The sequence below is a fragment of the Engystomops pustulosus genome, chromosome 3 (genome assembly GCF_040894005.1).
Source record: "Engystomops pustulosus chromosome 3, aEngPut4.maternal, whole genome shotgun sequence".
Classification (NCBI taxonomy): domain Eukaryota; kingdom Metazoa; phylum Chordata; class Amphibia; order Anura; family Leptodactylidae; genus Engystomops; species Engystomops pustulosus.
Genome location: NC_092413.1, coordinates 179043142 through 179056216, shown reverse-complemented (window position 1 = coordinate 179056216; position 13075 = coordinate 179043142). Strand labels below are relative to the sequence as shown.

Below are 13075 nucleotides of genomic sequence, written 5' to 3'. Positions count from 1 at the left end.
CACGGCCAACAATCTCGCAATATGTTGTGCAGGATGCAACCAAAACACGGACCTGGACCTAAAGTTCTGGTCCTCTCATCTCTAAACTTACAACAAAGCAGCAGTAAAAGATCACACCTACAGGCATTTTAAAATCCCATTAGTCTAAAAAAAAGTAAGAATAATTTTCTCTTCTATAATCTGGTGACCCAACACTGAAACTTTGAAAATTCAGTTTCGTCTTTGTTTATAAGGGTCTCGCACATGGCCATCAATGCATTCTGTCAGTGACCACAGCTGGCATTATGCCTCTCTCGTGATGTCCTGAGTATGAAACATGGCCAATTTGGGGACTGATGGTTACTAGGTGTAGCAGCGCTTGTCACACACAATTAGTTCATGTCACAAGCGCTTCCTCTAAAAACCAAGTCATGTCACTTACACAAGTAAACATATAAAATATTCATGAGAGAATCTGAAGACAGGCTCTACACTTCCATGATGATAGTCATTGTCCAACAGTCTTCCTGCTTGGTGACCCACATATTTAGCAATAAAATTATATATAGCCATCATCTTCTACAGTGTTTTATTATTGGGAAAGTAACAAACAAGTGAAATAACAAATGAAAATAAATTCACATCACTGTGACAAAGGGAGAGAGGGCCCTACCCATAAAAGTAAGTTTAAAAGATTATATTGAATATCTTAATGGAACCTGTCAGCAGAAATTGACCTAATAAAAAACTGTCAAGCAGATTAACACATTTCTGATGATGCTTCTTTTAAGGCTAGGTGTTGTTGCGTCATCCTGAAAAACTAATTTTGAAGTGATATGTTAAATGGTTGCAGCCAATCAAGGAGGCGAAGACTTCAGCACTGACGTATAGCTCTTCATCTCAGAACACCCCTAGGTGACAATATTCACTAGACCTATGGAGAAGCGATTATGATGTCCTTGAATGCAGGATCATCAATAACAGTGCGAGGCCATGGGGGCTTGACTTCAGTGTTAAGCTCTCCACCGTCATGACTTTATACAACCATTTTAAATAAAGTTGATTTTCTGCGTGATGCTACCACACTGGGCCACAAACTTGACCCAGTGTGGTAGCATCTTGACAATTGACAATATACTGGTGGTGGTTTATTGGGTTAATTTCTGCTGATTGATTGTAAATGTAAATGAAGTGAACAATTAATGCCTATATTTATGAGAGACCTTCATAGTTTGATCAGGGAGAGTCTTCCATGTTAGTCCCCTCATTAAAATGATATTGTTGACTATTATAGGCACCTTTGTGAAGGTATCTATTTTCTATAAAAAGTTTAACACATTTCATGTTTTAATTTATTGCAACTTTCAATCTACAGGTGAAATTCTGGGACAACCAAATTTAAACCTGAATCCACAGACCCGTTTTCCAGACTTTCTCGACGCTCTTCCGGGGACAAATGTCGACCTAGGAACATTGGAGTCTGAGGATTTGATTCCAAGTCTGAATGATGTGGAATGTGTGCTGAACAAAAATGACACCTACCTCACCTGGCTGTAGACGCTGGTGCTCAGGCTGAGCTGCTCATCTTCTCATCCCTTTCCAATAACCTAGCTTTATGTTTTTCTCTTGTGGAAATATATGATGGGCCTTTTATAAAAAAAAAAAAATGTGCTGCAAAACTGCCTCCAGCTGTAACTCAACAGATTATGGTCTAATGCTTCTTTATGTATGGGATTTTTCCTTGTTGTATCACCACTATGCAAGGCTGCGAGTTTTTCGACAACATGTGGCATATCTATAGGAGGCCATCTTTAAAGTTCTAGAGTCAGACCAGTCCATGGTTCTACTTATAGAGGAGACTAGGTTATAAGTTACAAGCATCTAGTCATACACAACGTTGGCCGTATACTTTATTTATATCTGTAGAACATGATGCATTTAACCGTTTTAATATAAGCTTTACAGATCATTGTAATATTACAAAAATGTGCTGGAAATAGAATAACAAGTAGATTTTTTTTTTTTATGCTGAGCTACCTAGGATGTTGTTCTCCGTTTGAGTGTGTGTGATTTTTTTTCTCTCTTTTTTTTTTTATCGTTTTGCCGAAGCACAAAAATGATGTGTAGAGTTGTACTTCAGTATATTACTGTATAGCTTTTAGATGGGGAAAAAGTTCTTCCAAGTAGCAATGTATTCAATAATCGTGAGACACTACAACATTGACCAGTTTGGTACTAACTACCACCATCATGTTAAGTTTTTTTTTTTAACAATGTGACTACAATCTTTTTTATGTTTTTTGCATATTAGATTTTATTGTATTAAGCACTATTTTTTTTAACTAATTGTAACTGATAAAGTCAGGCTTTTTTATAATACATTGTAACAGTACCTCCAAGACTTATGAAAGGGAGTGTTTTAAATACAAAATGAGGTATTGTCGAAAGTGGGTTACTGAAAATATCACAAAATTGGAGGGTATTAAAAAAAATCAGCTGATATATGATATGTACAGGAACCCACTCTATGCATTGTCGTTACCTATAATGTTATGATAAATGTACTATTTTTCTATCCTGACCTTCCAACGGTGAAATATTATTCATTAGCTACAGTTGGAGAGCAGGGACTATCTGCAATATATTGTATATTACATTGGAGGACTGATCAAGCATTGAAAGTTATAGGGCATAGTCACCAATGCATATGACGTCCTCCAAATCCATAATACTTTTTGATTCATTATAATATTTATATCGAAAGACTAAACTTTATTTGTAACTTTTGGAATAAACCAATTTTTAAAGGCATTATTGATCAAAGTCTCTTGTCTCCACAAGAGATACTCTTTGCACTTACAGCGGGTATATGGGCTTACTCCCTCTTAATGGTAGTAGTAGCCGTATGTATTCTCATCCGCAGACCTGTTTTACATTGGGCAGATGAAGAATGATCCACATTTTGAAAGTGCAGTTACTGGAAACTAGTGGCCTGCGGAGGTTTTTTTTTTTAACTATGGTGGAAAAAGATATAACTATATCTAATATTAACAAATTTTGTGGTACTGTAGATTTGTATGAAATAAACTACGTTACCGTATTCATAATCTTGTGCAACACTGCATTTCAACTTCGACTTCAGATAGGCTCATCACCGTAAGGTATTGTGAGTCATGATGAAGAAGAGTTTACCTAAAAAGAAGGTCTGCTCCAAGATCAGGCCATGAAAAACTGACATAATGGGGGAAATATCTAAGCAAAAATGTGCCTAATTGCTCCTATAAACTGTCTAATCTGCTTTTATTAAAAAAAAGAGACATGGCATCTTGGGAAAAGGATTTAGTTTTGGGAAAATTGGACATGGAGTACACCTCCATCCACTCTTATGGTAGTGGTTATCATAGAGTGGTAATTACTGCATTGCTCCCTCCATTCACCAGAAGACGGCAGGACATGGGATGTCATAGGAAGTGCCAAGTCCTGCTAACCGGGGATCACGTGAGCCGCAGCATTCAGCAGCAAACAGTAAACTTTGACAGCTTAAGTATAATATTTGTTTTCCTTATTAGGGTCTTATACTTAACCCGTTAAAGTTTGTAATAAGTGGCCAATCCCCCTAAATTTCAATGTTGCCTGCCAAATTTGCAATGCAATTTTCAAGAGGTATAAAGTTAAATTCAACATTTGTAATCTATGCCATACAGCATTAGATACTTTAATAAATCTGTGGATGTTTAAGACTTAGGGCCTCATTTATCACAGCTCTACCCTCCACGCTGGTTGGGTGGGGAGGGGGAGGTGACGTGCCGTGCAGTGGGCCGACGCAGGACCTGGTCACGCTTTATCGAAAGGCCGCTGATAGATACGTCGCATGATCGGGGGGGATCATTATACACTTAGTTCCCCCGAAGCTTTACCAATTTGGCAGTGTCTAACTTATAGAGACTTAAGTAACTGTACCCCAGTGTGTCATGTCTAGTTCAGGACCATAGGATCAAAGTCAGCAAAAAGATCAGAACTAAGTTTTGCCACACATGGGTCTTTAATTACAGGCAACTCATTTGGAAACATAAGTGTATATGTTACATTGGGTCATCCTAGTCCCAAATTCAGCAGTTTGTGGTTCAGGAATAAAGATGCTCTTGGTGGGTTTTACAGCAGGTCCCAATGGCTACATTTTAGTTTCTACATTAGGAAAATATTCTGGTTAGGAAAGAATAAGTGCATTGTATATGTTTTGATCAATGCTGGTGGTGATTTGAAGGTGACTAACTTATGATATCAGAGGTAGATTGTAGATGTGAACACTGAGTATTGCTATTATGTAGGTTGCTTATGGAAAGTGAATAGTAGCCATAGACTAGACTAGGGAAATGGTGTCCTGTAAGATTGTGTCAGTCTTTTTTTTTTTTTTTAATAAAAAACATTTGCTACTACATTTTCTAACCTTATTACTTAATATTTGATAAGGAGTTAGCATTTTATAGCATGCTGCATGGATTGTGAGCAGTTTTTGGAGAATGGAATACTAAGGAAATATTCTGATGTCTGTACCACATTACAATTACAAGGGAGCTTTTTATAGTCATGCAATATGAGAGGTCCGAAAATAAGTCTGAGATCACTTACAGTATGCTCGCCTCAAGTTCAATGCAGTTTCATATGTTTCCTGCTGTACACCAACAGCGACGGCTCTGCCTTGACAACAAACAAAACAACATATACAAGAAACAGTCACAACGTGCAAGAAAGGAGTGAAAATATTAGTAGAATAGGATATTTCTGGCTCCAGTTAGCACATACACATGTTATATGCATATTCTTTGTAAAATCGGGTTATTATCGATAATTTACAGATCTCACAGTGTTTGCCCATGAACAAGTACCATGTACAATGCACCAGTCACTAATAAAATAATCTTTGTGTGGATATTGCTCTCATTTTTCATATCACACCCAGTGGCTATTATACCATGGCCCACTTTTATAAAGTATTAAAGGGAGTGTCTGGGGTTATTATAAATTAGATCACAGGCAGGAAGCTAGTTAAAATGCCCAACTGAGCAGTTCCACTGCACCATCACCTGTAGGCTGCAGTACAACATATGACCACTGCAGTCCACTGTGCGCACATGTAGTTAGATGCAGAGGTCGTTGAGGCATTACCACTACTCTTCTGTTGGCATAGACTGGTATGGGACTTCAAAGTTGCAGCCCTGAAGCAGTGGAGGTGTAAAATTAATAAATTAATTAATTCTGCTTGGTTTGTTATTGTAAGTCTTCTCTGCCTGTGGCCGGATTATATTCATGATCTGAGATAACCCCTTTAAGACTATGTACATATCATACATTTTTATATACCATGTCAAGCAGATGAACAGTGACTAACGCCCCTTCCTTATATATGTACTATGTAAGGGAGAATCTGAATTTAAAGGGAGTTTTATAACATGTCAGTGTTAAAGGGGGTTTTCAATCTCAGTCATTCTTGGCATATACACAGAAAATGCCTTTAAGATGAGGGTCCTAACTTTGCAAACTTAAACCAATGTTGAGAACAAGAGTCTAGATTCACCATTCAGTGGTCACTGTTAAGCAGAAGGTTGGTGCCCATCCATTACCATCTCTTTTCTAACTGGTTAACCAACTAATTTGGTCACTATGTGGTGTAAAGTAAAGGTCCTACAGATGGAAATCACATCTTGAAGATATTTATTGCATAACCTTGTCAATAAATATCTTTAAATACAAACTATTTATCTTCTAATATTGGCCAACATTAGTACAGGAAATGATTCTGTAGAACCTCTAGTTATTGGATTAGCAGTGTTACGCTTATTAGGACTACATCTTATTCTTTATGAAAATGCTGGTTACATCATATACCAAATGAAGTTGACTATGTTCTAAGAATATTTGTCACATGAGCCCATCTTTCAGATGTATTGTCCATGCAGCACCATAATCAAAGAAGGAATTGGCTTCCTGTGGTCTGCTGATCCTTGAAACCATTGCAAGATGAGAAGTTCAGCACAAGGCATATGGGTTTAAAGGTGGAGTGTGCTAACCACTAGACACCAGGGACTAGGGCATTAAACCACTGGAAACAATAGTAAGAGTTACACCAGGAGCTTCGTCGGACAACCACCACTATTTTGGCAGATCAGCCGATGTTGGTGATCATCTTGTTCTTTTGATGGTTTTTCTGGATTATGGCACCAGAGTCCGTAACATCTATCATAAACTGTTAGGCTAGATGTTGGGAATCTTCTACCATATTCCTAGTAGTATGTATAGAAAATAGAGCAACTGTTGGTAACCAGAGATATTGGATCCTTTGTGTCAAAATAGTCAGTGTTGTCTAGTGTAACAAATCCAATTTTCCAGGTTGAGTGTGAAAAATGAAGATGTGATCTGCTTGGTTCCACAATTTTTGTTCAAACAGATTTTATGCCCAATGTGCACTATCTGTTCCATGTATAGAGAGTGTGGTCACGGATGCAGGAAGTTTTTTGATAGTTGGTGGAAGGAAATCCCAGAATATACAGATGGAGGGAGGGGGGGAGTATCTTGAGGGTGAATGCACAGCATTAAGGGGCAATATAGTTTATGATTATTGGTTTTACATGAGGAATTAAGCTTTAAGTGACTGGATGTGAAATTGCACGCTACAAACACTAAACAAGTTCCTGTCACTAATGTAGCCCTGTGCTGGCGGACACTACATCAGTGCAGTGCTTTGTTGAAATTTCATTGCATGAGATGATATTTTATTCTGCAACATGTCATTTTTAGGCTAAGCAGACATGTTCTCTGCATACTTTATATGAACTTCATACTCAACCGAGTACTTTGTTTTACGTTTGCATATAAACATATGCTGTCTATGAAACCAAAGGCGGCTTGGATGACACAATATTCATTGTATTTCTTTCCTTTTATTATACCATTGTATCTAAATTGATATCCAACTCTGCTTCTTTGTTTGGGCAACTATGCAATAAACCCTCCAAAATGGATTTTGTCTCATTTTTGTTTGCTTTGCTTTTGTTGCAATCTTATTTGCAGTCAGGATGGATTGGGAAGTGATCCTGAGTGCCCTATGTGAATAGTGAGGTGGTGCTCTGCCACTATGGTAGTACTGAAGATATCCACCATGGAAGGACTAAAGGACAGCACAACTCTATTTACATGAGGCACTTGTGGACCCTCTACTCTGGGCATCAGTGTCATAAGTGGGACCCATCCAATTAAAAGATAAGATTTAATGAAGACACAGTTCCAAGTACAACCAATATCCCTACATTGTTGATCCAGAAGGAGGCAAAAAGTAACCATGTTGGGGTGATTCAAAACAAATAAGTCCCTGGGTCTCAGAAATCTAGTTTTCCTTGAAGAAAATGATAAAACTTTGAAAAATATTTGCAATTAAAAAAGTTTTGTGCAGTTCTGCTCTGTAAATAATAGAAAACATTAAAAGAAAAAAAAAATCACATTTTTATATAAATAAAGCTAACAGAAAAATTAAACATAGCATCTTGCATCACAAGATAACTAAATAAAACTGTTGAAAAAGTAATTAAAAGGGGTGTCTGGAGATTGGGAAATGGGGCTATTTTCTTCCAAAAACAGTGCCACATCTGACCATGGTTTGTTCCAGATAGAGATAAATGGAGATCAGTTGCAATACCAGGCACTAACTATGGTCAGCAAAGTGTTTCAGTGTTCAGCTGTTTTAGGAAGAAAGCAGCCAATTTTCTCAACCGCCAGACGACCCGTTTACCTCTTCACACTCAAAGACAGATATATCCGTTACTGAGCTAAGCCGACATCATAAAACACGGTGTCAGCTGTAACTAGAAAAGACGTTCAAACTGCTTGCACATGTATTCATAAAGTGTCTGCGCCAGATTTGTGTCACAGTTGCACTGTGGCAAGACAGAAAAATGTGCACCATTCCGTGGTCTGAGGTCTTAGGATTTAGTCAGCATTTGAGAAGCAAGTCCAGTGTGCAGGTCCTGAAGTGCTGCCATCCAGACACACTACCAGGAAGCAGAGGTGTTTCAGGCCATTGCCTGACACCTGTAGCCAGTCAGGAGACTAAAGCCCCATAGCAGAGGTCCAATGTCCGGACTCAGCTCCATCTACCAGCCCAGCCTAAAGGTATTACCAGGCTTTAACCCCTTAAGGACGCAGCCATTTTACAGCTTAAGGCTCAGTCCCATTTTTTAGATTCTGACCTGCATCTCTTTATATGGTTATTACTTTTGAACACTGTTACTTATCAAAGCGATTCTGAGATTGTTTTTTCCCCACATGTTGTACTTCATTTTAGTGGTAAATTTTGGCTGATAAGTTTTGCGTTTATTTACAAAAAAAGAAAAAAATGATGAATTTTTAGAAAAATTTTCGAAATTCAAAATCACCGCGTTTTCAGGCAGATCGATTTACCACCTAAATAACTTGCAGAATAACATTTCCCATTTGTCTACTTTACATTTTCATAATTTTTTAAATGTTTGGATAATTTATTTTGACGTCACGCGGCCTACAAATCAAATAGCGATTTTCCGTATTTTCAGAATTGACTATTTTGGGGATAAATGCTGTTTGAAATCAAATTTTACATATTTAGCAACAAAAACCCCCTATATAACCAGCCCATTTTCAAATCTGCACCCCTCAAACTATCAGAAACAGCATTTACAAAGATTGTTAACCCCTTGAGATCTTCATAGTAATTGAATCAAAATGGCAGTGAAATTTAGAATGGTCAAATTTTGTCGGTTATACGTTCATTTAGCCCTAAAATTTACACATTTCCAAAAGATAAAAAGAGAAAACTCACCATAAAATTTGTTCTACAATTTCTCCTGAGTGCAGCGACCCCCCACACCCCCCACACGTGTCGTTACTTGTGTTATGGGGGCACAGCGAGGCGCAGAAGGGAAGGAGCACCCTGCAGCTGCCAGGATTTTAGTTTCCCTTTTGAAGGTTATAAAATTTTCGCTTTTCCGTTATTTGGGCCATGTGATGGCATTTTTTTTTTGCGGGATGAGATGCTTTTTCCAGTGTTATCATTTTGGGGTTGGTATCACCTATTGTTGAAAATTTAGGAACTTTTTTTGAGGTGATGAGTAGAAAAGCATCAATTCTGTACTGGATTTTTTACTTTTTTTTTTCCGTGTTCACCGTATAGCCTAATAATCATGTTATCTTTATTCTATGGGTCGATACGATTACGGGGATACCAGACATGAATATTTTTTCTTATGTTTTACTAAATTTGCCAAATAAAACCCTAATGTGGGGAAAAATCTATCATTTTTGCATCGCCGTCTTCCAAGCGGCATAACATTGTTAAGTTTTTGGCTACAGAGCTGGTTGATGGCTTGTTTTTTGCGGGACATGTTGTTCTTTGCAAAGGTATCATTCTGGAGTACATATGTTTTGTTGATCACTTTTTATTGCATTTTTAGTGGGATATAATAGGTAAAAATCATAATTTTTGGCGGGTTTTTAACGATTTTTTTTTTACGACGTTCATCATATGGGTTCAATAGTTATTTAGTTTTATTCTATGGATTGTTACGGACGCGGTGATACTATATATGTTAGGATTTTGACTTTTTTGAGCGTTATATGTCTCTTTATATGTTTTGGGGCTTATGGGCATTTTTAGTGATTTATAAAGTAATTTTTTATTGAAAAACATTTTTTTTTACATTTTTTACATGATCCACCATGGTATATGAACAAGCAATCATCTGATTGCTTGTTTTTGATAATACTCTGCAATACTAATGTATTGCAGGGTATTAGCAGTGCCAGCCTATGCAGATGCATAGGCTGACACTTTGCCTTTAAGATTACGTCACACACGAGCCCACTCCGACCGCGGGTGTTAGCCGGGGATGTCAACGGTAGATTACCGTTTAAATCCCGCGGCTAACGATGCCGGTACGGCTGCTATGCAGCGCTGAACCGGCATCGTCTCTGCGCAGTAGCTGTACTGCTCTGAGCGCTATTTGCGGGACTCAGCGCAGTACAGCTATGGCGCAGAGCGCTAAGGGGTTAAGTAACCCTTCCTGTGGACCAGCTGCTGGTCTCCTATCAGCTTTCCAGCCTGCTGAACCTGCTGGTGTTAATGTTAGGCCATTGCCTGCTATTGAAGTTCCAATAAAGAACTGTGAGTTGATTTGCACATCATGCCTCCATGTAATCCCTGGCTCACACTGCTTCGTCATCACAGGATCCCCATCCTCCATCACCCAGGGATTCCTATATATATCTCAGGGGTTATCCCTCTTTCATAGGCCTCTCCCTCTACTTTTATTGCACACACCACCTGCTGGAGACCTGTCAGGCTGTAGGACAGTCCTCCAGTCCCAATACTAAGCATCATGACTAGAGATGAGCGAACATACTCGTCCGAGCTTGATGCTCGTTCGAGCATTAGCGTACTCGAAACTGCTCGTTGCTCGGACGAATACTTCGCCCGCTCGAGAAAATGGCATCTCCCGCCGTTTTGCTTTTTGGCGGCCAGAAACAGAGCCAATCACAAGCCAGGAGACTCTGCACTCCATCTAGCATGACGTGGTACCCTTACACGTCGATAGCAGTGGTTGGCTGCCCTGATCAGGTGACCCTGGAATAGACTAGCCCCTGCCCGCACTGCTCGGATCATTCTGTGTCTGGATGCTGCTAGGGAGAGAGCTGCTGCTGGTCAGGGAAAGCGATAGGGTGTTCTATTAGAATAGTGTTAGGCAGGAGTGATTCTACAAGAACCCAACAGCCCTTCTTCGGGCTACAATAACGTTATACATTTTTTTTTATCAAACGAGCTGTGTCAGGCAGAATTTTTGGTTGTTTTCATGGCTTCCACATCAAACTTGTTTACTTTGTTGCCACCCTGCTGTGTAATCCACAAAATATACTGGCAAACTTTTATCATTTACCGATATTATTTCAGCGCTTCTTGCGCATCTGTTTACATTCCCCTCACCCGCCATATCCCAAACTTATAAGAACGCTACTACACTTGATCTTATACAAAAGGTTCTTAGAAGTGCTGTTTGGGGAGTAGCCTAGAGACAGGGGCTTGGATTGGCGAAAGCTCGCCTGGCAGCGGAGCGCCAGCTCCATCTCAAGATCCAACTAACATAGTTTTAACTGCAGCACCTTTAATCTACTCCATACATGGTCCCCTTATCAAACGAGCTGTGTCAGGCAGAATTTTCAGGTGTTTCACCAGATACATAGTGGAACTCGGCCCATCTGTCGCCGCCATGCTGGGGACCTGAAGTTGCAATCATAGCAGCGCAATATGGATGCCCCATACTGTCGCTCTTAATCATGGAACCATTTCCGTAAAAACAATTAAAAATAGAACCACTATGCTATTCCATTATTCCTAGGTGAAATATTCAAACGACCCGGCCTGCTTTGAAAATTATAATTTTTTCAAAGTAAACGCTTCTGGCCCCCAGGCCCATTTTGGGTGGGGAGGAGCCGAGAGACAGGGGCTTGGACAGGCGAAAGCTCGCCTGGCAGCGGACCGCCAGCTCCATCCCAAGATTAGGCAGCTTCAGAGGCATCCATGCATGCTGCTCCTGCTGTTTCCTGTCCATTTTGCCTCCACGATCCTCCACAGCGTCCACCAATGTCTCATTTGAACTCTCTATACCCCAGACGCTGGAGCATGAGATGATATGCAGCACATCATCCCCTTATCAAACGAGCTGTGTCAGGCAGAATTTTCAGGTGTTTCACCAGATACATAGTGGAACTCGGCCCATCTGTCGCCGCCATGCTGGAGACCTGAAGTTGCAATCATAGCAGCGCAATATGAATGCCCCATACTGTCGCTCTTAATCATGGAAGTTGTCTCCATGGCTGCCTCCACATGTCGTCCCCTTATCAAAAGAGCTGTGTCAGGCTCATTTTTCGGGTGTTTCACCAGATACGTTATGGAACTTGGTCACTATGTCGCCACCATGCTGTGTTATCGACTAAATATACCGTCAACCTTTTGTTCACATAGGAAATAATTTCAGCGCTTCTTGCTCACCTCCTTTGGTTCCTCTCTGCCACCCATTGGTTTGAAGCCTGAGTCCATTTAGGGTATGTCGCCATGACACTCTCTAGCCTGCCGCTGCTGCCGCTGCCTCTGCATGCCGTCCCCTATAGTGTCAGGGTCAATTATTGGATGTTTTAGATGCTATCTAGCTTCATTCTGTCACTCTGTCATGGCCATGCTGTTGCCCATAATTTTGGCATAATGGTGCGATTAAGCAGCCTCAGAGGCATCCATGCATGCTGCCCCTGCTGTTTCCTGTCCATTTCCATGGTGTTTCCATCCTTTTCTGAGGTTCCCAGGTGCTTGGCCAAGCTTCCCTGTGCAGATCCTTGGTCCCCTTGAAAAATGCTCGAGTCTCCCATTGACTTCAATGGGGCTCGTTATTCGAGACGAGCACTCGAGCATCGGGAAAAGTTCGTCTCGAATAACGAGTACCCGAGCATTTTAGTGCTCGCTCATCTCTAATCATGACCATAGCATGCCCAAGGCTGCATAAGCCAGGCACTCCGGTATTCTGGGCCCCGGCTGTCTACAACCACCAAAGAAAGGCCAGGCTCCGTGGTGGGGGATGTTGCATATGTAATCTGTAACGTTAATTCAGTGTTGTTTTTGTTCATGTCAATCTGTATGTAATGTAGGTAACTAGCAAGCAACAAGTTAGATAATCTCAGTAACATGTAAGCTTATCTCATAACTGTATGTGACTTTATGCCTGGACAACTTGTACAAAAAAATTTCCTTCCTGGGACTAATAAAGCTGTATCGTATGGTAGGTGCTATAATGTGCTAGTATTGATTATCATTGGTTATCATGCAGATAATTCATTTACTCTCCCAGCAGCCTTTGCTTTTATAAGTGCAGTTACTTTTCTCGAAATGGACTCTATCATAGACAACTCCATACAGACGTCCCTTTATCACAGACTCAGACAAGTTTCTTAGAAAAGAGTATTTAATCCTAAATACACAAGTCTAGGAATATATTACATCCAGAGAAACCACAGGGCCGGATAGCCT

General features: G+C 40.0%; 1 protein-coding gene across 2 annotated transcripts in view; it reads left to right on the top strand.

The window, feature by feature from the left end:
- Positions 1-1687, top strand: part of WWTR1 (WW domain containing transcription regulator 1) — a 54011-nt gene extending 52324 nt beyond the window's left edge. For both annotated transcript variants that reach the window (XM_072143110.1, XM_072143111.1), the window contains exon 6: positions 1355-1687. In XM_072143110.1, coding sequence (XP_071999211.1) covers positions 1355-1536 — 182 coding nt within the window. In that variant the 3' untranslated portion in view covers positions 1537-1687. The remainder of the gene's footprint in view (positions 1-1354) is intronic.
- Positions 1688-13075: the final 11388 nt, after the last annotated feature.